General features: G+C 37.8%; 1 protein-coding gene across 1 annotated transcript in view; it reads left to right on the forward strand.

The window, feature by feature from the left end:
• The first annotated feature begins 865 nt into the window (after positions 1–865).
• The window catches only part of C17H18orf63 (chromosome 17 C18orf63 homolog), a 43,782-nt gene continuing 18,730 nt past the window's right edge, over positions 866–25,917 (forward strand). Inside the window, exons 1-8 of the mRNA XM_054461404.2 lie at positions 866–1,108; positions 3,595–3,760; positions 6,246–6,324; positions 8,407–8,463; positions 13,650–13,761; positions 14,698–14,739; positions 16,564–16,640; positions 24,431–24,540. Of these exons, the coding sequence (XP_054317379.1) occupies positions 3,627–3,760; positions 6,246–6,324; positions 8,407–8,463; positions 13,650–13,761; positions 14,698–14,739; positions 16,564–16,640; positions 24,431–24,540 (611 nt within the window). The 5' untranslated portion in view covers positions 866–1,108; positions 3,595–3,626. The remainder of the gene's footprint in view (positions 1,109–3,594; positions 3,761–6,245; positions 6,325–8,406; positions 8,464–13,649; positions 13,762–14,697; positions 14,740–16,563; positions 16,641–24,430; positions 24,541–25,917) is intronic.

The raw sequence follows: 25,917 nt of genomic DNA on the forward strand, positions 1-25,917 counted from the left end.
ATGCACGAGACATGCACGAGACTGCCCACTGTCATCGCCTTCATGTCTTTCTCAAACGTCCCCTTCTCCACGAGGCCTTCCTGACCACGCTATTAAACCTAACGACTTCTCCTCGGCACTCCCCACCTCCCTACCCTACTTAATTTTTCTCCAATGCACCTATCACCATCTGCCACACTAAGATTTTGCACATTTATCTTGCTTATCTGTTTTCTCCCAACTCCCAAGTAAAATGTGCGTCCCACAAGGACCGGAAATGCTGTTTGCTTAGTGCTCTAGCAGCAGCCCCTAAAAATGCATCTGCACACAGTAGGTGCTTCACGCATTTACTCCCACGAGCTTGCACCACGCTTCCCCTCCACACCAGGCATGAAATGTTCCAGTCATGGAGATTCCCACCACTAAAGGAACTGCAGAAGCTGTAAATTCGGGCATGAGAATCTAAGGAGAAACATGCCGAGGCAAGAGGCTGGGCAGCCCCTGTGCAGCCCGCAGTTAGCCGGGGCTTCAGCGCCGGAGCTCCCAGTTGGACGTGTTGCGCTGATCCAGCTTTCCCGCCTTCGAGGGCGGCCAGAACCTTGTGTCCCAGCCCCACCCACACCAGCTTGGGCTGAGAGAATCTCTCAGGGATTCACTGGGTCATCCATGACCGGCTTTGGTCGGTTCCTGCCTTGGCGGGAAAAGTTGACCTGCATTGCGTGCCAGGAGCGCAAGGCTTGCAGGGCATGCTGGGAGAGCGCAGGGCATGCTGGGAGAGCGCAGGGAACGCTGGGAGAGCACGGGAGATACTGGGATTGGCTCCTGAGGGCCGTGAGGAGGGCACGAGGGGACACTCCGACGAAGGCAGGGCACAACGGGCAAGCCGGGAGCCGGGAGCGTCTCTCGAGGGCCGCGAGGAGGGAGCTGAGGCGCGCGGGCTCTCAGTCGACGCCCCGCAGAGACCAGGAGGCCTGGCCTGGGGGGCAGCTGCTTGAAGGAGGCAGAGCGGAAGCGAGGGAGACCGCTGGAGGCCCTGCCGCCCACCCGCCCTTTCCTCCTCCTGAGGAGAAGCCTGGCGCATCTGCAGTGCAGGAGGCCGTGGGCGTTGGAAGCGTTGCTTTTCCAGTTTGTAAGACCATTTTCCTGATTCTCTTCCCCGCGGTTGCGGAGGAGCAGGTCAGGGCCTTTCTGAGGGCAGGATCCCGGTGCTGGCGCCGGCGCCCTGAGGACGTTGGTTTGGATCAGGAAAAAAAATGTATTCATCTGCAAAGACCCATGAGTCCCAACTTTTCGGGCATTATATTGGAAATTTATAGAATCACCTTTTAAAATGGATTTAGCCGAACAAAGACCTTAGATTCGTTTCCACTCACGTCCGTTACTGTTCTCACAGAAGCCAGGCCGGAAGCGGGGTGGGCGCTCGCCTGGGGGCAGCGGGAAGCCGGGTCTGGGGCCGCCCTGAACCCCGCCCCCCAGGCTGATTTTTAGGAAGGGTCCCTCGTAGCTGCGGTCCCGAGGCTTCACGCACAGCACTGCACGAGCTGGGCGCTCCCAGAGTTTTGGTCATTTGGGGTTCTCTGAGTCCTCCCTCACGTGTAGAATTGTGTAGGTTCCTGTTGCCTGCTCCTAGCACTTGTTCCTTGCCCTGCTGGGGATTGGGAACAAAGAGGAAATCCTGGGACAGAAACGTAGTGGGGTGACTCCCTGGACAGGATGTTAATAGCGCATCCGTAGATCATCAGGCTTGGCCCACGTTTTGAGCTTCACAATATAGTTTACAGCCTAGCCAAAGAAAACAACATTCTTTTTGAATCTGCAAGTTTTGCCAAGTAGGAACTCACAAAATTAAACAATAGTAATAACTCTAATAAATTCATGCTTATCCCTGAACAGATCACTCTTGTTTACATACAGTGTTGCAATCCGTGAGTATTTGAAGATTGGCAAAACGGGAGGACTTGCACCCAGAAATTTTTTGGTGACCTGGAATTTAGATTCCTACTGTAATTTAGAGGAAAAATTAGAGAGAAAGTAATTTTAGGCCGGGCGCAGTGGCTCACGCCTGTAATCCCAGCACTTTGGGAGGCGGAAGTGGGTGGATTGCTTGAGCCCAGGAGTTTGAGACCAGCCTGGCCAACATGGCTAAATCCCATTTCTACTAAAATACAAAAATTAGGTGGGCGTGGTGTTACACATCTGTAATCCCAGCTACTTGGGAGGCTGAAGCACGAGAATCGCTTGAACCTGGGAAGCGGAGGTTGCGATGAGCCTAGATCGAGCCACTGCACTCCAGCCTGGGCGACCAAGCGAAGCTCGGTCTTGAGAAAAAAAGAAAGTAATTTTAGTGGGAAATGTGCGTTAGAAATGAAAGTAACAGATCGCAAACTTTCACCCATGTCTTTGACCTATTTTCTTTAAAATATGTATTTGTCCTGGGCCTAAGCCTTAATCAGCCTTTGCCATATATTTTACCTTGATCATTATTGATGCTCTCTACTAAAAACCTTCAGGTGAAGAGAATTAAAATTGTGAAGTCAGCGGTGTTTACCTTGGAACTTTGTACTTTTTTTTTTTTTTAACTTTTCAAAACGTCAAATCAGAAAGGGAATATTTTTATTTTCAATGATACCGGGAATCATCTTAATTCATCAACACCTCGTGTGAATTTGTGTTAACCTTTGTAAGAGTACTTCTATTTTTAAAAGAACCAAGTGGTTCTCTAGTGATGAGAATTTCAAACACTGTGATGCTAGAGTGAGGGAGATGTGTTGGAGCCAAAGGGCATTGCCAGCATTCCTCAGATGACACCACAAATTCATTTCAGTACTGTGATCAGAAGGCTGGTCACACTGCACATTCCCGGGCCAGTATGTTATTCTTTCTTAAAAAAAAAAAAAAAAAAAAATGTTGATGTTGAAAAGTTGAAAGTACTAGAGTCCAGCTTACTTTTCCCTGATGTATTTGTGCATGTTAGTGTACTGAAGCTTCACTGGGTTGCTTTACTTTTATATTCCAGTTTTTGTTACTGTAGTAAAATGTAATGTAGACCTCAAAGGTGTACCTTATGAATTATCAACTGTAAACTGTGCCTCCAATAGAATTTGAAAGCTGGATAATTTAGTGGAAACAAAAACTAGGTAACAATTTAGAGACTTCAGTAAACATTTTCTTTCGTGTACAATGAAAAATAATATATTCCTCAACCTTGAAGTGCTTTACAGAAAAATCTGAAACAACAAAATACTTTGCTATACATTTTGACTTTTAAAAAATAGTTATTGTTATAGAAAAAGGAATGATGAAAATATTCTAAAATTTACTGCAGTGATGGTTGCACAACTCTGAATACGGTAAAAAACAGTGAATTGTACACATTAAATGGGTGAATTTTATGTTATGTGAACTATATCTTAGTAAAACTTGTACCAAAAATCCTAAAAAATCATTAGAAGACCTTAAAGGTAAATGGCAGTGATACTTAACTGCTGAAGTTTGCAAACTAACTTGTTTGTATCATCCTATTCTAAAACAATGTCAAATATTGTGTGCTGACTTGGTATTGGAACTCTATCGGTGAGATAATTTACTACCTTTTTTTGCTGTTTATTTTTAAAGGCCTGATTGCTGAGACACTCAGTCAGGAAAGTATGAATGATTCTAGGCAGCAGTCTCTGTTCTTCATCACACTTCCAGATTTAAACAAACTCTGTGCTGTCAGAATAATACTGAGTAATAAGGTGGCAGATACTGAGATTAGGACTATACAAATGAAGATGTGCAGGTAAAAAATACATCTTATAACTAACACTTTTAAAACTTTAAGACCTATAAAAGTTGTTTTAGAGGAATTTTCTATAAAGCAAAATACTCATTCACTCAATTTGTGTTTATAATTTTAAAATAAAGGAAGTCAGATTTTGTTTTGATCAGGCATATTGGATTATATTTAAGGAGGGATTTAAAATACTTGCAATAGAATTATCTCACTGTTGAGTTTTTATATCTGTGACCTCTTATGTGCTTTTTAAAAGTTTAAAATCTCCACAGACATTCATGAATTAAATTCAGGCTCCCAGAAACTTAGAGGTCCTAATTAATCAATATTTATGGAATACCTACTGTTTTCCAGTAGGTATTTCCAGTAGGTGGGGCACTTAGAGATCCCATAAACATCTTAGATTAGTAGTTTCTTAATTCTCAAGTCAGTATGAGACACTGAGGAGTATTTCTCTAGGATCTGTCTCAAAATATCTGATCCCACATAGTCGTTGAAAAACAGCTTAAGAGGGCCAGGCATGGTGGCGCACGCCTGTAATTCCAGCACTTTGGGAGGCTGAGGTGGGCAGATCACGAAGTCAGGAGTTCGACACCAGCCTGGCCAACATGGTGAAACCCCATCTCTACTAAAAATAAAACAAATTAGCTGGTCATGGCGGCAGGCACCTGTAATCCCAGCTACTCAGGAGGCTGAGGCAGGAGAATCGCTTGAACCCGGGAGGTAGAGGTTGCAGTGAGCCAAGACCGTGCCACTGCACTCTAGCCTGGGCAACAGAGTGAGACTCTGTCTCAAAAAAATAAAAAATAAAAACAGCTTAGAGGAAACCTAAAGTATAATTCCATGATTACTGAGGACCCTCCTTTAAATTGTTGGAGGCATAGAATACATGAGAAGATTCTATATTTAAATGAATTGCTTAGAGAAGAACAAACAACTAGAAGATACCCAGAGGCAAGAAATAAGGAAGCCACTTTTGGGGTGTCCTTCATTTTTGTCTTATTTACAAAGTTTTTCTTCTCTCCATTGCATATTTTCCCACCCAAGGGCATCAGGGAGCCTGTACCCTTCCTGCTAAAGTATAATTTGATACCTGTTAAGGACTTAATCTCTGACTCCTTTTGGAAATACTAAAATAGGTAGAAAACCTAAAGTGAGGTTTTTCTTCTGCTTGTCCTCAAATTGAAGGCAGCCATGCCCACAGGGTGGGGTTATCTTAACTCACCCTCCCGGTAATTGACAGAGAGTCTTGAATAGAGAGAGCTCTGCTCTCTCTATTAGCATTTGGCTGTGTCAGGTAATGGCAGGCCTTGCCAAGGCAAGTACCTGATATACCTTGGTTCCAACAAATATGAAGCTGCCAGAAACAGATTGGCCCATGTTGCTTTTTAAGGTAACCCCATACACATCCTAATGGTTATTTTGTTTCTTTGATGATTAGTAATGTTGAATATTTTCAGATTTCCAGTTGTATTCTTTTTGTGTTTTTCCTATCTTTCCCTTGAACCTTGAAATGAAATAATGGTAATTTGATTCTGATGATGTTTGTTTTAAGTTCATTTGGCTGTTGAAACCACTACCCAGTTCTTTCTGGCTGGGGAAGAATTTCCTTTCTGAAGGAAAAGGATTTAGTCAGTAGTTCTAAATGTTTCAGTGGTTGGTAACTTCATTGATAGGTGAATCTTTAGACTCTTGCCTCTGGTGCCCCCTGCCCACCACCTTTTTTTTATTTTAAAGGAAAAATGGAAGAAATAGGAGTTAAAGGAGACAGATTCTTCACTGTGTGTAGATTTCTTCAAGTATATAGGGCAAAAATTGAGTTCTAAAAGATGAATTTAGGTTCACAGATGAAAGAGGTTGGGAAATTCAGATGCAGGGACAAGTTCTCAAGTTAGCATTAGTATCTAAAACTTCCTAATTCTCTTAAGTCAAATATTGCCTGAGTACCTACACTTACACTGTTCAAGGTGCTATGCTAAGTGTGGGGAGAGAGTCTCTAACACAATTGTTGCCTAGGAGAAACTTAACATTTTAGCTAAGCAAAGGTTTAAAGTGTTCCAATAAAGTAAAAATGGATAGTGAGTATATTAGTCTGTTTTCACATTGCTGTAAAGAATTACCTAAGACTGGATAATTTATGAAGAAAAGAGGTTTAATTGACTCACAGTTCCGCGAGCTTAACAGGAAGCATGATTGGAGGCCTCAGGAAACTTAAAATCATGTCAGAAGGGTGAAGGGGAAGCAAGCACCTTCTTCTAATGGCAGCAAGAGAGAGAGAGGTGGGGGGAGGAAGTGCTACACACTTTTAAACAAGATCTAATGAGAACTCACTATCACTAGAGCAACAGGGGGGAAATCCGCCCCCACGATCCAATCACTTCCCACCAGGTCCCTCTGCCAACACTGGGGATTATAATTCAACATGAGATTTGGGTGGGGACACAGAACCAAACCATACCAGTCCACTTTGTAATATATTTCATCTCCACAGGCAATTGCTGTTTTTGCATCAAGATATTCTTACATCACCTGTGTCTGGAATATTAAACCAAATTTGGGTGGTTATGGCGGTTAGTATTTTAATATTTTGTGAAATGTTATTACTAGTTGAGAACAATATTGATAAATAATAATTTAGGTATTATAGCTAAAGTTAAGATGTTTATGAGGATTAATTGATTAATCACAATGTGTTACAGGTTAATTGGATTATTAACAAACTAATATTGAAATGCCTGATGTTTAAAATCCATTTTTGTGGTTCTAATTTAACATTTATTTTTCTCATTATAAATGCTAAGATAAAGACTATTAATGAATAAAACATGCTACAGTATAATTTTTAAGATAGCATGGGCTTGATACATTTTATTATATTTTATTCTTTAGACTAAAAGGAAAAAGTTTCTCATTTCAACAAATCTCCAATTGTTTTTGAAGAACTTGGATCAACATTTCTTCTAATGGAACATTTTATTTAAAAAAATTTTTACACTTAAAATTTTGAAATTAGTATTAGAAACATATTTCCCAATTCTGTATGTAACCCTGAATTATAGTGAAGTGCCAAAAACCTTCCTAAAAATCATATTATCCTGAGATTTTTATCAAAAATCTTTCTGGAAATTCTGTTTTTCTGATATTTTAATTCCCAGAATCCAGTGAAATCAGCATTTATTGACAATGCTGATAAATCATCTAAAAGTTTAGTTCTTTTATTTTTCTCCTAGGTCTTGGTTATATGTCCATCTCGTATTTTCCCTCCCTGCCTCCCTCTCTCCCTCCCTTCCTTCCTTTTTTTGAGACAGGGTATGGCTCTCTTGACCAGGCTGGAGTGCAGTGGCTCCATCTCGACTCACTGCTACTTCCAGTTCCCAGGCTCAAGCAATCCTCCTGCATCAGCCTCTCGAGTAGCTAGGACTACAGGTGCATGCCAACATGCGCAGCTAATGTTTTGTATTTTGTGTAGAGAACGGGTTTCCACGTGTTTCCCAGGCTGGTCTCGAACTCCTGAGCTCTGCAAGTGCTTAGATTACAGGCTTGAGCCACCGTGCCCAGCCATATTTTCTTATTCTTAATATAGTTTTTTTAAAAGGCAAGCTGTTGGTGAACAAGTAAATTAATATCTTATTCATATCTTTTTCTACCTAAACATCTTTATGGAACAAGGACATTATTTTAGAGTACCAGTAGTTTCAAATATGTGAATTTAAGCAAGGGCGATAAGAGGAAAGTAGCTGTTTTTAAAAAATGTATTGCTTTCTTACAAAGGTATTTTGTAAAAAAAAAAAAAAGTTGATGTTTAAAAGTAGAAAATGGGATTACATACATACTATTTTGAAACTTGCCATTCATTTCCCCTTTAACAACCTTTCCTGGATGTCTTTCCATGTCAGTACACACATCTTCCTCATTTTTAAGGCTGTGAAATATTTCATTGTATGGATGTATAGTAATTTACTTAATACTTTACAGCGCACATCTGAGTCTGTGCTGTTACAGTGTTTCAGAAAGCATCATTGAAATTGTATCACTTTTATTTGTCTGATAGTTTGTTGGTTACATTTTTAGAGGTAGCTTGTAATACACTTTAAACTATAATATAGATACTGCTAAATTGCTGTCTGAAAAGCTTTTTGCTAGATTGCATGTTAACAAATAGTCTGGGAGAAAACCTGTTTTTCCACACCCTCACGAACACTGTAGATATTCATGCCTTTAAATAGTTGTCAGTCTGTTAGGTTACAAATAATATTTTCTTTTAATTTGTATTCCTTTTATTAATGAGTTGGAGCACTTAGGCCTTTGAACATGATCTTCCATTTATGTCCATTTTCCTTATTCATGCTTAAGAATTCTATATGAAGAAAGGTGTTAAATATTTATTATACAAAATTTATTGACCTTTTCCTTTATATGGATACTGGGGTCATTTCACTCCTAGAAAGGCTTTCCTCACTTTGAAAATGTGCCCACAGATTCCAATTCAGGGAGAGAATGATCATCACTTCTTCTCCAAGGCACAAACCCTAATTGGATGATGGCCTGATTCTTTGCCCTCTGCAGAATAATGCTTAAAATCTTTCTTTATTGCATTATTTAATTATATATTTATGTTAAGTCCTTTTTATAAATGTGGATTTTTGTTACAGATACCATTTTATAAAGCAAGAAAACTGAATGCCTATGTTGAAAAATATGGAGCTAAGGTAAGTGTTAAAAAATGATATTAATACCATATGTTGTTTATAGTGATTATATGTTCCACTCCTTTTGTCAACAAACAAAAACTGGAGTATCTTTCTCATAGACCATTGTTATGCATATGAAAGAACCCAACAAATTTTTTCTAACAATTATTATGTTCACAATTAGTGCAGAAAGAGGAGAAGAGGCTTTTTTGTTGGATGCTTTATTTCAGGCATTTTGTGTGGCATAATCTTATTTGCCATATACATCTTCAAATAAGTGAATCTCCTCATTTTCACAGATAAACCCAGAGAGATGAGATTATTGTCCACATTATATAGCTAATATGTAGAGAAATAAAACATTATAGATTGTATTCTACATGATGATGAGCTTCTGGATCTTCACAAAGAGAGAGATGAATACAGTGGTTAGTATTCATTTACTGAGACCTCTCTGTGTCTCAGTTAATTGAGTCATGGAGCCTTAACTAGAGCTCCTTTCATGCCTCTGCATGTAACTCTGAGACACTGTGTCATTGGTTATCCCAGAAGCCCATCCAGCTGTTATTGCTGGCCTCTGTTCCTAAGTCTAGTAGAGTTTGGAATAATGAGGTTTCTAGTCATCTTTAAAATGAGATGTTGCCTTTAGGTCCTAGGGAAGTAAAATGTCAGTAACGCTTTCCAGTTCCCTGAGAAATCTTTGAATGACCTGAAAGCTGGTTCCGGCCATCAGTTACAATCTGTGGGAAAACAGTATTATTCAGGAGCAATGAGGAAAGAATATGTTTACATCTTTTTGCTGAGACAAGTCTTTGGTCATCTAAGGATTCTGGTTATCTTGAAAGGCCATTTACAAGCTAGCTATGAAAACCAGATTTACAGTATGTCATTCACCTAGAACTAGGACTTGGGTCTTTAAGCAATCTCTACCATATTCTATTATTTATTAAGGCCTAAGAATAGGTAACATTTTAGTATAGCAGATCCTTAAGTATTTTGTTAAACATTGTTTCAATATAACATTAATGAGAAAGGAAAATAATTCAGTTCCCAGCCAAGGCCACTATCTGTGTGGTTTGCACCTTCTCCCCTTGTCTGAATGGGTTTTCTTTTGATACTCCAGGTTCCTCCCACATCCCAAATATTCACACATTAAGTGAATTGGCATGTATAAAGTGTCCCAGGCTGAGTAAGTGTGGGTATGATGTGTTTGCCCTGCAATGGAATGGAGTCCTGTCCAGGGCTGGTGCCCACCTTGCACCTGGAGCTGCCAGGATAGGCTCTGGCCACCCACCACTCTGAACTAGAATAAGCTAGTTGGAAAATAAATGAATAAATTGCTGCATGAATACAAATTATAAAATAAATGTTCGTAAAGTATACAATAATCATACAGATGCACTACAGTAAATGATGCAGTACAAAAGCACTCAGGGAGCCTGTCATATTTGTGACTGTTTTGAACTGTGTGGTAGTAGGAGGTGCTCCTTACAATTTTCGCTTTGCAAACATTTATTCCTTGATTTTACCCACTGCCGCTACTACCACTGCCATTCACTGATTCACCAGAAATTGGGTAAATAATTCTTACTTGTTTTTATTAATCTGTCTTAAATGTATGTATAGCTTACATTTATTTCAATGTTAATATTACAAGTGTTTTTGGTCTTTATTTAAAAGCTTAGTGATTTTTGGTGACCAGAACTATGCCATAGGAACTTTTATTTATATCAGCCTATAGTTTTAGCAATAGCCAAAACCAATATAACAAAATTGGTTTTGTTATATGTCGTTGCTTAAAGTCATGGTTTGTAAGAACTTATCAATGACATTAAATGAAGACTTACTGTACTGATTTAATAAAGCAACATTTATACTAAGCATCATCATTTTTATGTGTACTTTATAAGAAAAAATGAAAAATTAAGAAAATATCACCCATAGTCCTTATACAATAATAAAAATGCTTTGTCCTATATTTTTCTTCCACCTTGTTAATTCACACCTGTGACCTCATCAGTACAAGGTGTCACATCTCCAAAATGTTTAAGGTTTTTCTGTTTACACTCTTATCCTTTTTCCATGTATCTCAGTTTCTATTCCTATAAACTAAATTTTTGTTACCTTCACTAGACTTTCCAACCCTGAATTCTTTATTATTCACAAACTTTCTTTCAGTATCACTTGTTTTTCTACCCTCATTGAGCCTTTATGGTTATGCTCAGTTTTTCTTTATATGAATACTTTTCACATAATCATAATCAGCAGATATTTATTGAACATCTGTAATATGTCAAGCACTCTACTTGATTCTGGAGATAAAGCTGTGAACCAGATAAAGTCTCTGCCTTTGGTAATCTTATAGGTCTTATTTTTCTAGTTTCTTATTGTGGAAGCTGAGGTCATTGATTTGAGAATTTCTTTGTTTTGTAATATAGAGACATTTCTTCCTAAACACGTTCATGCTATACATTTCTTCCTAAACACGTTTTGTTTTGATTTTCTTCAGTTAAAAAACACATTCTAATTCCTGTTTGATTTCTTTTTTGATCTATGGGTTATTCTGAAGTGTGTTATGTAGTTTCCAAATATTTGAGGATTTTCCAGGGATCTTTTTGCTATTGATTTCCAATGTAATTGTTGTTAGAGAATACGTTCTTTATAACTTGAATCTTTTTAAATTAATTGAGATTATTTTATGCTCCAGAATATAGTCTATCTTAGTAAATGTTCCTTGTCCATTTGAGAAGAATGAGTATTCTATAAATGTGTCATCAAGTATTCTGTAAATGTTTATTGGGTCACATTGGTTGATAGTGTTTTTAAGTCTGCTATATTCTCACTTATGTTCTGTTCACTTGTATCAGTTATTAAGAGAGCAGTATTGAAGTCTTTACCTGTAATTATGAATTTGTCTGTTCCTCCTTGAAGTTCTGTTCGTAGCCCTTAGACAATTGCCGCAAACTTTCCAAAATGAGGCTGCCCTTGGTTATTTTGGAGGAGCTTCTTAGAGAGATAACAATCCATTGTTCATGCACATCCTGAAAGCAGTTTTCCCTGCAATGAGAGTGACTTACATAGAAAAGGTGGTGGAGAATTTGTCCTTGACTTTAGCTGAAGTGATAACTCACACCATCTTTGCACTGCAAGGCATCCAGGTCACCAACCAGGATGGTTATGAATGACAGAATTGCCCCATACTTCCTCTTTGCATGCCGAGGCTGAGTCTGTGCTGATAGATTTTGCTGTATCTGGATTAATTCCTTGGGCCATAGAGAAAGTCAATACAGAAATTGAGAGAAATCCACCTGGCTCTCTGAGGAAGACCCTGGTGGTTTATGGGATTTGTTCAGCTGTTTGGGTCTGGGCCCCTGGGGCCATGTTTGAGGTCAGCATTATGGAGTCCTAATGATAGTCCTTAATTAAATTTTGTATGAGACAAACTGAAGAAATTTGGTTCCATCCTCTGCCAACAGATTATTCAGTTATGTCCTGGAAACATTCACCAGAAGTCAAAATGGTACAAAAATTAGAGATGGATAATATTGGGAGACAATTTTCCTCGGCTTTCTCATGCTTCTGCATGTCCTTTTTCACAGAGGCAAAGCCAGCAATTTTTTCTGGACTGTATTTTCAAGGATGTTTATATACCAAACAGCCTTGGCTCTTTCTCCAGCCTTGGGTAGCTTCCTGAGTATGCTAATCCATACTCAGCTGATTACTCAAAAGAGACTCTCTGTTGACCTCCAGAGTTTGCTTTCTGTGCAGCTCCCATACTTTGTACTGAAAACTCTAGCTTCGTAGACTCTCAGCTCTGTCTCCTCAATTCAGGGAGACTTCTGGCCCGTTCCTAGGTTCCCCTGCTCTGTACTGCAGCCTAGAAACCCTCTATCATCAAGAAGCTGGGGAAATCCTAGGGCTAATCTTGTTTATTTCCCATCTTTTGGGGATAACTTTTCTTTGTTGCCTGATGTCCGATATGTTGTGAACCGTTATTTCATATAACTTGCCTGGTGTTTTAGGCATTTCAAGTGGGAGGATAAATCTGGTTCCTATTACTTACTGGTCTTAATTGTAAGTGAAAATCTTAATTTTTAAAATTAATTTTGTATTATACAAATAGAGATATTCTCTTGGTTGCATGTGCCCATGTAAGTATGTATTGTTTTCTACAGTTGTGGCAGGCAAGGTCTCACTAACTCAGGCCTCCATTACAACTGTCCCAGCACTGACTGAGTAGCAAGGTTAAACATTAAAAGCTAATTGAGCCCATGCCCTTATACAAAGGCTGGAATGTAACAAAGAGCCCACCAAGAGTTTTGCCTAGGCTTTTCCTGGGCCTTGAAGCATGACAACATAACGAAGGAATTCTTAACCAGCCCCTTTTAGGATTAAACAAGTTTTATTGTGAGTCTGAAGAAACTCCCCAGGCCTCCACAAACAAGTTTATTGGGGTCTAAAGGAACTCCCCAAACCTTTATGATTTAGCAGGAGACAAGATAAGGGTAATCACTTCAGCACCTAGACCCATTTAGATTAAGTAAACTTAATGAGGCTCCAGAAGAAGGTCTTCAGGACTCAGACCTTAGTTATAGATTAAAAGAAGTTAATCACTTATGTCTTTAGATAAATGCACACTTACACATAGACATATAGCTTAGAAGGTATATAAGCTCTGGAAAACTTTGTAATTTTGAGTTGGTCTGGCAATAATTTCCAGGCCTTCTCCCTGTAACCAGTTGCAGAAAATAAAAACTCTCTTCCTCCCCAGTTCATTTGCATCTCGTTATTGGGCTGCAAAAAATAGCAGCCCGATGTTTAGTTTGGTCCAGGAACAGAATGAACAATAATGAGAACTATTACAAGTTTGTCCTTGTTTGGATTTCTCTTTGTGGAGCAGAATACAAAGTAAAGATCAAGGGTTTTAGCACAGAACTCCCAAGATTTAGACTTACTGGCCAGGGTAAGCAGGTAGTATTTGGCCATGATAGCATGACAATAGTAGTGGTTTTGAAGTGAATATATTTTAACACTTCTTTAACTTTAGAACCAGATGGGATTAGCTCTAGCAATGGCTATAAGTTTTACCTAGAATACCCGAGTTTGTTGGGTGGTGATCTAAATGGGCAGTCATTTCCTATAAGTATATACATACATAGCAATTGTTCTAAATTGGCCAATATTTTGCCATTTAATATTTTTAGATGGAGGCTCCACAAAGAGTAATTCCTGTAATTCTTCAGAACTGCCTTTCATATTCATTCATGGCTAGACTTGCTCCAGCCTGGAATAGAACTGGCCATCTCTTGATACAAGGTAACTTTATCTTTTTAGTCATTGGGGCTTTCTGAACTAGATTACTTCTGTTATGTGTGTATTAGTCTGTTCTCATGCTGCTAATAAAGACATACTGGAGACTGGATAATTTATAAAGGAAAGGTTTAGTGGATTCACAGTTCCACATGGCTGGAGAGGCCTCACAATCATGGCGGAAGATGAAGGAAAAGCAAAGGGACATCTTAACTTGGCAGCAGGCAAGAGAGCGTGCTCATGGGAACTCCCCTTTATAAAACCATCAGATCCCATGAGACTTATTCACCATCATGAAAACAGCACATGGAAGCCCCACCCCCATGATTCAATCATCTCCCACCGGGTCCTTCCCACAACATGTGGGAATTATGGGAGCTACAATTCAAGATTCAGGTGGGGACACAGCCAAACCATATCAATGTGCATCTGTTCTTAATTTTAAGATATACAGTTTTTAGAAAATAATTCTTAAAACTGACCCAACTAAGCAATCTTAAGCAAGCCCACGACAACATAAATGTCATTTCTTTACTTTGGGATTATATACAGAGGCCTGATGTTTCTTTAAAAAATTAGTATATAGTGCTTGATACTTAGGAATAAATGTAAGTTACAAAGCAGTATGATAAAATGAACACAATACTGTTAAAACTGAGAAGCTAACCTGAATTTTTCTTGAAGTCTGACTATTTTCTAAATATTTTATAGCAGGAAATAGATATTTGGGGGAAGAATTGAGTATTTCCATCCTTTTAATTGAAGAGATACCTTTTGAGTGATTATATTTTTTCAGCTGTCATCAGGTATTACTTTATATAACAACTGCATTTTAAAGTATTTTCTTTAGCTTTGATAATTTCACATCAAGCATAGTTATAAATATCAAGCATGATTATTTATGAGTTGTAATAATATGGCATATTCTATGAATTTTTTAAGGAAGAGATTTTCTTTCTCAGATGGGAAAACAAAGTGCTGTTGGTAAGTAAAAATGCGTAAGTCAATAGATAAAACAATATAATTCATAGTTGCTAAAGAAAACAGTATCATATACTGGGCACGGTGGCTCACGCCTGTAATCCCAACACTTTGGGAGGCTGAGGTAGGTAGATTGTTTGAGCCCACAAGTTCAAGACCAGCCTGGGCAACATGGTAAGACCCCATCTCTACAAAATTATTAGCCAGGCACCATGCCTGTAGCCCCATCTACTTGGGAGGCTGAAGTGGAGGGCCAGTTGAGCACATGAGGTTGAGGCTGCAGTGAGCCATGATTGTGCCACTGCAGTCCAGCCTGGGAGACAGAGCAAGACCCTATTTCAAAAAAAAAAAAAAAAAAGCCAATAACATATATCATTGGGTTGTATAATTATTGATTAATTAGGTTGTATAAGACCTTAATTAGATATTATTGTAATCAGAATTTCACCTGGGAAATCACTTCTTATTCAAAATGTACATTCTAGACTGTAGGAGAAAAATTCATCTTAATTGGAAAAAACTATATTTTTATTCTCTCTACTTAAAGAAAATAATGACTGTGAAGGAGTTTAATTCTGTAGGCATTTATAATGTATAGTTTCCAGAATCATATCGTCAAAAATTCTTTAGTACTGATGTAAGTCAAAACTTTATTTCTTATAAGAATAGGATTCATTTTCTCCTTAAAAAATTGGAAAAAGAGACACAGATGATCTAAAGTATACAGTTTACTACATGGCCTAATCCAGTTCTTTCACTGATTTGCACAGTTGTGTTTCAGATAGACACTTTCCTAAACAGTAGTCCAGAGATAGCAGATAGATGAGAATCCTGAGTCACCACCGTAGACATTATTAATCAATCATGGTAGCTTTTCACATCATTTGGGCATAGCCTTAAAATCCTGACCTGTAATCTACAGCTATTAGAGCTGGGTTGACTTTCCAGCTGAAGCCTGTTTGCTCTCCTTGCACTAGTTGTATGTTTAATTTGTGTAATGTCAGTCAGTGTGCCCTACCTCTGGGTGAATGGGTTCATTACCTACATCTAGTTTCATCTCCAAACACTGTCATGAGACTACAGCTGTAGGGATTAAAAATAACAGTTTAGGAGAGGAAAATTCCTCACTCTTGTGTTAGGATTTGTTTTCTTTTACTTTTATTGAAATGTAATACACAAATTTTAAGTGTCTAGCTCATTGAATTTTAACAAACTAAACATTCTTGTAACCAGTTCTCAGATCAAGAAACAACATTAAGAGCACCCCAGAATCCCCCTCATGCTTTTTTCATGTACTAACCCTTCCCAAAGTCACCACTATCCTGACATTTCAGAAATAGTTTTCTTTATGAAAAAGAAAGGTAAAGACTTCAAGGCTCTAGGAGATCTGGAATATGTCTGCCAGTATATTTGAGGATATTTGTTAGTAAAAGACTACTCAAGTCAGAAACATGGTGTGATACCTCTTTAGATTACAGAAGAGGACAACCTCCATATTTATATATATAACATATGTCAGATTTGTGTAAGGTATTTGTTGGATTTTTCTCTTAACTGTGGGGAGTCTCTTTTTTTTTATTGTAACCTTGCCTATGACCTGCACCCCACACACATATTCATGCTCTTTCATACCTTTGTCCTCTTTTAGATGTCTCATCTGTAAACTATCAAATATTAAGTGGTTATTATTTGAATTTTACCATGTGCGGAAAAAAATCTGTTCTTGTTTTTGACTTGAATAAGTTAGTTTCCTTTGTTACTAAAATACTTAATTTAATAGTAGAGTAATAATTCCAGATAGTTCACAGTTAAATATTTTATTTTCAGTATTAAACATCAATGTAACAGAAACTCAAGTTTGTCTAAGTATAGAAGCTTGCACAATCAGACTGCCAGCACCTGAGGTACCACATATTGTGATTTCTATACTTTATTATATTTACTGTATACTTTTTATGTTTATTATTGTTACTAACGTGATTAGGTTTTAATTTTTAACATGAAGCGTGCTAGAAAGGTTTTTATTATCAAAGTCTGTATTATTAAATGCTTGATATATTTATATCATTCTAAATCTGCTTCCCCAAAGAAAATATTGTTCTGTCCATTTAACACCGGTCTTCACATTATTCCTTTGTTCAAAAACTTTGTTAAGATGGTGTCCGAGACTCTCCACAACCTATCCTGTCTTACTCTCCACAACCTATCCTGTCTTAGCACCCACTTCTTGCCTCTTCTTTCACCTCCAAATATAAAAAGCATGATTTCAGCTCTTACTAAATTTAATATTAATTCTCCTGCCCTTGATATTCTGGTAGCACTTTTTTGCATCTATTTTTTACACATAACACTTTCTGTCTTCTTAGTAGAAGGATATGTCTTTTATTTTGTGGATTCCCATAGCACCTAGCATAGAACCTTACACACTAGTGTCACTCAATGTTATTGTCTTTCCTCTAGGCCAGTAGTTCTCAATGGAAGCGGTTGAGGGCAGGGAAATGAATGATTGGCTCCTTATGAGACATTTGGCAATGTCTAGAGACAATTTTAGTTATCACAATGGAGGAACGATGGTGTTGCTACTGACATCTAGTGGGTAGAGGCCAGAAAAGGGATGCTAATGAATATCTTCCCCTGCACAGGACAATCATCTTATCCCCACCCACAGAATTATCCAGCCCAAAGTGTCAATAGTGTGGAGGTTGAGAAACCCCAGGCATAGGACAAATGATGCTTCCTTTGCTTAGAATGCCCCTCTGATTGGCTATACGTGTCCTGCTCATCATTTAAGGGCCAACTCAAATGCTACTCCTCTATTCATTTATTTCCATTTAATTCTTTGATTACGTCTTATGTGGATAAGTAACAAAGGACAATGGATAAGTCCAAGATGAATAGGATCTACTTTTCTGCCCTGGAGAATCACTTAAGCCAGTAGGGAAGATGACTTGCATATAAATAACTGGAATGGGTAACATGACATGTATATCTTGGACTGATGAGGAACCTTCCCAAAGTTCCAAACCCTGTGTGATCTCCCACCCTCATTTAAACCCTCATACTCTCCTGTACCATACTATCTTTGTTTTCTGTCACTTAGAATACCTGAAATTGGGTAACTTGTAAAGAAAATGAATTTATTTATTAAAGTTATAGAGGCCATGTCCAGTGAGGACCTTCTTGCTGTTGGGGTCTCTCTGCTGAGTCCTGAGGTGGTGCAAGGCATCACATAGCAGGAGGGCAGGGTGTGGAAGCTGAGGTCTCTCTTCCTTTTATAAAGCCATGAGTCCTACTCCAATGATAAACCATTAATTCATTAACCTTCTAATCCACTAATCCATGAATGGATTAATCCATTCATGAGGGCAAAGCCCTCATCACCCAATCACCTGTTAAAGGCTCCACAATGGCTCAGCACGGTGGCTCACACCTGTAATCCCAGCACTTTGGGAGGCCAGAGTGGGTGGATCACGAGGTTAGGAGTATAAGACCAGCCTGGCCAACATGGTGTAACCCCGTCTCTACTAAAAATACAAAAATTAGCTGGGCATGGTGGTGCATTCCTGTAATCCCAGCTACTCGGGAGGCTGGGGCAGGAGAGTTGCTGGAACTGGGACCCGGGAGGCAGAGGTAGCAGTGAGCCAAGATCATGCCACTGCCCTCCAGCCTGGGCTACAGAAGAGCAAGACTCCATCTTAGAGGAAAAAAAAAAAAAGGCTCCATCTCTCAATACTGCCACATTGGGGATTAAATTCCAAAATGAGTTTTGGAGGGGACAGATAGTCAAATTGTAGTTTATACTCACATGCTTATTTCTATTTTTATACCTCTGATTTCCTTATAAGAAGCATCATGAAGACTAATATTGTGGCTTATTTACCTCTGAATTTTCTACAGATGATACTTCTGTATTCTACCCCTCAATTTGAACCAGTTTAGAGATTGACAGAGAAGTAAGACATAAATAGAGATCAGAATGTCACCTGTATTACTAGGATGAGATTATAATTTATCCTCAAAATAGGATGCTTCTGAGAGTGAAAGGGGCACTAACCTGATGAGATACTGGCCCAGCATGCATGAATTGGGATATATAGTCATGCTGTTCATTACTGGAAAGGAAAAACAGCTCTTGGAGGACATGGTTTATCTGAACCTCAGAATGAGGCAGACTTACCCACCCATTTATTGCAGTAGTGGAAAAACCACAGGCCTCCCTTGGGAGACCAGGCACTGGTTCTGATATGACAAAGAGAATGCAGAACACCACTCTCTGCCAGCAGGCCAACTCCCAAGAGGAAGGGGAGGAGGTGAGCCAGCATGCCTGGTTATTCATCCCAATTTTACTGTCTGTATTATTCCATTCTCATGCTGCTCTGAAGAAATACCTAAGACTAAATAATTTATAAAGGAAAGAGGTTTAATTGGCTCACAGTTCCTCATGGCTGGGAAGGCCTTAGGAAATTTACAGTCATGGTGGAAGGGGAAGCAAGCACGTCCTTCTTCACAAGGTGGCAGGAAAGAGAAGTGCAGAGCAAAGGGGGAAAGGCCCTTTATAAAACCATCAGATCTCCTGAGAACTCACTATCACAAGAACTGCATGAGGGTAACTGCCCCCATGAGTAAATTACCTCCCACTGGGTCCCTCCCACAACATGTGGGGATTATGGAAACTACAGTTCAAGATGAGATTTGGGTGGCGGTGCAGCCAAACCATATCACCATCCATATGCCCTAGGGAGGAATGAATGACAGAGCAGAATGATTCCAGGAATATGTGTTAGTAGAGCTTTCTGGGCATGGAAGGAAACACCAAAAATGGGGCAAACACATTCCTCTCCTCTATTCAACATTATACACTCAACATGTACTTGTTAAATTAAATCAGTTCCCTAAATTATGATTGTTCATCAGCTTCTCTGAATCTCACTTTTACTTATGTTTTTGATAAGGTGTCTTACACATTCTGACTGCTACAAAAATTAGTTTCATATATACCTATGTTCCCACTAAATTGTAATATTTTTGAGATTCTAGGTCCTGTGTTATTCATTTTTATTCCCCATGGAGCCTAAAAGATAATTGCATTTAATTTTCCTTTTATTAAAATCTGGCATTGGTTATGTTAACCAAAAAGTGACTGAGGCAGATCTCAGTTGACTCAGGTTTATTTTGCCAAGGTTGATGACATGCCCAGGGAAAAGAAATACAAGTTACAATAGGATCTGTGCCCCATGCTTTTTCCAAAGAGGGTTTTGAGGACTTCAGTATTTAAAGGGGAAAGAACAAGCAGAAGGGGAAAGAGGAAGGGGAGAAAAGAGGAGGAGGGTAGGCAATGAGGCAAATGGTTACATTCTTGTAAGGCTTTGATTACAGCTGAGTGAATCTACATTATACACATGAAAAGGGGTAGCAGAAAAGTCAATTATGCATTTCTCTCACTCAGTAAATCTACATTTACAGTAATAATCTGAAACTAAGCTGTCTGGGAACGAAAGGAAGGCAGGGGTTTTTTGTTTGTTTTTTGTTTTTGTGTGATTCAGTTACCAAGCTAAATGTTCCCTTTGACATAGTGAGTTTGGGGTTCTGAGATTCTGGTTTTTTTCTTTCATAGTTATTAGGTCAGGTTGTGGGGAGGGGAGAAATAAGAATGAAGAGGTAAGAAGGAGGATGTTTCTGGTTTCTCTTCCCTCCAGTTTATTTTGTTTGCTTTCATTCCCCCTTTCAAAAATCTACCATGGCCTCCAATGACTATAAGGTGAAATCTCAGCTGTTTACTATGATATACAAGGTCTTCAGCAAACTGATCCAAACCAACCTTACTTATAGCCTCATCTCCCATTACTGCTCTCCAAGTAACCGGACTATGAATTGTTTCTCAAAGATAGTATGGTCTTTCATCCTTCCATGTCTTTGATCACACAGTTGTCTAAGCCTGTAATTCCCTTTCTTCTGTTCATCTTTCAAGGCTTATCTCAGACATCACCCCTTTGAAGAATTCCCCAGCTCCTAAGTCTCATCTCTCTTGGTGCGCTCTGCCTTGTTTATCACATATTATCTATGCAAATGTCTCATTAAACTGAGAAGTCCTAGAGGGAAGGGTCTGTGTCTTATTAATCTTTCTATCATAGGAGCCTACTCTAGTGCCTGTCACTCACTTTAGTAAAGATTTATGGAATGAATGGAGCATTGACTGGAGTGAAAGACTAATTTATTTTTTGAACTAGGTAACTTTTGTTTCTAAATTCTTTTTTAATTCCTCTGGGCTAGAGATTGGAGTAGTTTTCTAAATCCTGACCTTTGACCCTATTTAGACAAATTTTAAAGCAGTTTATTATAATTCATTATGAAAAATGGGATTTCAGCCCTTATCTTTACAATTTAAATAGAGATCAAAAAATTTAAGAGGTAATTGAAACAGTAATTTACTCATTTCTCAAATTTTGGACTGTGCTAAACTTTAAAATAATACTTTCCTGGAAGTAATTAAATGTTTCTAAAGGAATTTGTATGCACAAGTTGCCATTTTACTGTTTGGTGCATTGAGATTATAATTGAATCCACAGTTACATGAGGGATATATTTCAGAAAAGCATTATGTAGTATTAAACTGTTTGCCTTGAAATTTAATTATATGGAAAATTTGGGAAATGAGTGCCTCGAAACAAATTTCTATTTATTTCATAGATGGATATTTACTGGGTACTACTATGTATATATGCCAAGTGCTGATGGAAAACACCTTTTCCTCCCAGAATGTTTTATCTAGGTCAGAAGAAAGAAGAGCATGCACACATAAAACTTACCAAAAGAAGGGAACATTCACTGAGTACTGGTTAATATTCACATACCCAGAAAATTCAGTGTAGGCCTAGAATCACATTAAAATTCTCAGATCCCCACTCATTAGCAGTGCCTCTTTGGCATGTTAGTTAATCTCGCAGAATCTCCATTTTTCTTATAAATTGGAGATAATGATATCCCTTCTAGGGTTGTAAGGAGTTTATGGTGTAAAGTACATTAAGGGCCTAGCATAGTACCTGGCAGTAGAGGTTAAAAAATGATAGCTGTTGTTATTATCTTATAAATAAGTAAATTAAGACATAAAGCAGTTAAGTAAATTGCTCTAGATCATAAAGGTAGTAAGAGATTCAGGATCTGAGTTTGTTCTTCAACTCTGTTCTTTCTGCTGTACCTTGCTTCCTTCACCTAGCCTTAGGTTTTTTGGTTCAAATTTGAATGTCCCATAGAGCCTTACAGAAATAGAAACCTAATATATGTTAAATACAAGTACAATTAAAAAACAATGTTTGGTAGTGGAGTATCAAAATTTGTGTTATAGGAACTATGTTACTTCAGGAATTAAGAGAAAAAGAAAATGTCTGAGGGAATCATATGTGAAATCTTTGGAACACTTATACTATTTTTCACCCTTTTCTTCTTGAAATAATCTCCTCTCTTGATTTCTCTGAAACTAATTTTTCTAGAATCTCCTGGAATTCATTTATCTTCATTCATTTATCATTTTAAATGTTGCTGTTTCTTAGGGTTCCATTTTCAACCCTCTTTTCCTTAGCAGGCTTACCCATTTCAGTGGCTTCAGCCTATACACCAGTACCTCCCAGAGATTCTTGTATAGTTGTAACTTTTCCGTCGTCTCTTGGATACTTTCAAATGAATGTACTAATGGCAGTCAGACCCAATTATGTCTAAAACTGAATGTATTTATTTGTCACCTTCCTCAACTCCAAATCTGTTCCTCCTGTGTAATTATTCTTTTCATTACTGGCATCAGCAGTCAATAATTTACCTACCTAAAGACTTCAGAGTCATCCTTGTCTTTCCCTCTTTCTCACTTTCTCTTTCCAGTTAGTCTTTAATAGCCTACTCTGGTCTCTGAAATGGACTCCTCTCTGCCTCCATTTCTGTTGCTCTAATTCAGACTCCCTTTTTTTTACTGGAACTATTAAACCAGTCTCCATATGGGCCTTGTTTCCAGCCTTTCTCCTTCAAGTTTATTATCTAATTTTTCCTTACAATGTCAACAGAGTTCACTTTCTAAAACAAAGGTCCCCAGCCTAAATATCTTTAGTATTTCGACATTGCCTAGAGAAAATTAAGTCTAAATTCTTTAGATTGGCGCTATAAGGAGAAAATAATATTTATTGAATACCTGCTTTTCAGTATGGTTTTTGTCATCATATAAGGGCACTTTATAAATATTTGCTAAATAAAGAAATACAAAGGGTTAGCATTCACAGTCTCTTGGAGTATATGGTGAACAGTTGGGTGGTTTGCCAGTCTTTAATCTGTGTTGAGAAAGACCAATGTAAACAATAAGTACTGGTACTTATTGAGGTCCCTGCAGCAATTGACTTGAGTCTCTGAATACTGTAGAAAGTACCCAGAGGATATATACTCAAGCTATATAAGTAGGTGTATGTGGGAACCTGTAAACTTTAAACATTTGAACCTGATACCTACCTTCTGTGAATTCAATTTTAAGTTCTGTTTTCTCTCAGTTTAGTCCTCCCTCTGCAACCAGTCTTTTCTGACATTCATAACCATGTCTCCTCTAACCATGTTTTTATCACACATTTCAGGCAACTGATCTCTTAAGCACAGTACATCACAGTGCAAGATTTATCTCTTGTGCACAGGAAAATATGTGTCCTTATTCATTCTGCGTGTCCTTGCTCTTTTACTGCACAACGTAACTAGCATATCTTATCTTCCTCTTCCTGCATTCATGTTTTCTGCTCTTCCCTGCTCCTCCATTTCCATTAGTCTTAATGAATGACATAGGAACTCAGAGAAGGATCACTCACTGGACATGGAGAAGATGGGTCTAGATCCAGGCATTAGGACCTTATTGGTAGGAGTCCAGGCAATAAAAAGTTGTCCAGTTTAGTTGGACTTCCTCGAAAAGTAGTAGGCAGTGAGGTTAGAACATTGTTTCCCAAAAGATGTTAGGTGGTTGGTTAAGAATGGGGTAAGGGTTTATGAATCATTCTGTCTAATCTTAATATAGTGTCCTTTCACCCATTAATACTTTATTTTTTCACCCTCCTTGAGGTCTCTTTATATCTTTGGCTAACTGGAACAGTGCCTCTCAGGGAGATTTTCCAGGGTAAGAGAGCTGTAATTGGCAAACTCTTGTAGGTTAAATACAAGCCAAAATGCCCTACAGGGAGGACACTGGAGGAACAGGGAAGAAAGTGTTCTAGGAAGCTGGGAGGGGTATAAAAGGAGACTGGAGCATTGGCTCTGTCTTTTCTCTTCCAAAAGACCAGATGGAGGTATAATTCCCTTACTCATCCTCCATTTAAAAAAACAATTGAGGTTAAAAGCTATTATTTTAAAATATGAACACCTTCCTTTGGAAGAGATTCAACTTCCTGCAAATTAACATAATTTTAAAAAACACCTGAAAACCAGCTAAAATCACTGCAAAATAGGAGTTTGGGTTTGGATGGTAAGAGGGAAAGCATGAAATACTTCATATATTGCATAAAGGAGAAGCAGGGTGAGCTGCAACTTTGACTATTTATGTAAAGTGGTTATGCATGATTCAATGTAACTTAAGTCTTTAAAACTGAACCTACTGTGTGCATGTAACAAATATGTATCTTTTAAAATGTTTCCTTTTTTGCCAAATGATTTGAGGACTTACAAATCTTATTTCTATTAAAAGCTAAAGGAGTTTGAGATTTCCCAGAGTATTATAAAGGATTTTCATGCTAACAAGCATGCTGTCATTGATAGACATTCCATTTTAAGCAACTGGTGCTACGTTTTGCCAAGGTGAGATTTCAATTTGTAGTATCTAGGGTGGGCTCAAAATATGGTGGTTTCCCTTATTTTGCTGTCTTAACATTGATATGTGTAAAAATATAAACTATTTTGGTGAATTTTAAAATACTGAATTATGACTTCACAAAGGTATTGAAACAATATTGTCATATTTACAAAAGCCATGAATTTTCTTTATCAAATTACTAATTTTATTATATATTCACATCTTATTAGATCTAGTTTCAAAAATGGTAATATTTCTAAATTTCTCATTATAAAATGAAAACTATCAAAATAATATTAATAAAACCTCATAAACTTGTATCTAATAATGATTCATTATAATTTGATATGAGCTGAGTTTTAAGTTTGTACTATTTTCAGGAAAAAATTTGTTACTAGTATAAGCAGGACTATTGGGATAAAATTTTAAATTGCTTAGGAAAAAGAACTTCAGTAGCATACACATAATAATTCAATCATTGAAGCTGGGAGGAGGTAGGTAGAAAACATAGGTTTGACTCTAATTCATTCACCCCCTTACAGACTTTTCCCTAAAGTCTAACAATTACCAGCAATATCTTTGAGTGGAAAAATTTATTAGTCATTATTTTGTGTTTACAATTGGCACGTTGTTTACAACAATCTAATTTAGTTTTTTCTAGTAATTCTAGTTGTTAAAATAGAATACAAATAAAGGCCATATATGACAAACCTGTAGCTAACATCATACTCAACAGTGAAAAATTGAAAGCTTTTTTCTCTAAAATCAGGAACAAGACAAGGATGCCCACTCTCTCCGCTTCTGTTCAGCATAGTACTGGAAGTCCTAGCTAGAGCAGTTAGACAAGAGAAAGAAATAAAAGGCATCCAACTTGTAAAGGAAGAAGTTAAATTGTTGCTGTATGCAGGTGACATGATCTTATGTATAGAAAACCCTAAAGACTCCACCAAAAAACTGAACTAATAAACAGATTCAGTAAAGTTGTAGAATACAAAATCACACAAAAAAGTAGCATTTCTATATACTAACAACAAACTATCTGTAAAAGAAATCAATGAAAATAATTTTGTCTGTAATAGCTACCAAAAACATACTTAGCAATAAATTTAACAACCAAGGAGGTGAAAGACCTGTACACTGAAAACTACGTATCTGTGAAAAAGCACAGACAACAAAAGCAAAAATAGACAAATGTGGTTACATCACTGGAAAGCTTCTATATGACAAAGGAAACAGTCAAGAGAGTGAAGAGACAACTTACAGAATAAGAGAAAATATTTGTAAACCATACATCTGATAAAGAGCTACTATCCAAAGTATATAAGGAACTCAAATAACTCAATAGCAAGAAAACAAATAACCTGATTTTAAAATGGGCAAAG

Source organism: Pongo pygmaeus, chromosome 17, assembly GCF_028885625.2.
Source record: "Pongo pygmaeus isolate AG05252 chromosome 17, NHGRI_mPonPyg2-v2.0_pri, whole genome shotgun sequence".
Classification (NCBI taxonomy): Eukaryota; Metazoa; Chordata; class Mammalia; order Primates; family Hominidae; genus Pongo; species Pongo pygmaeus.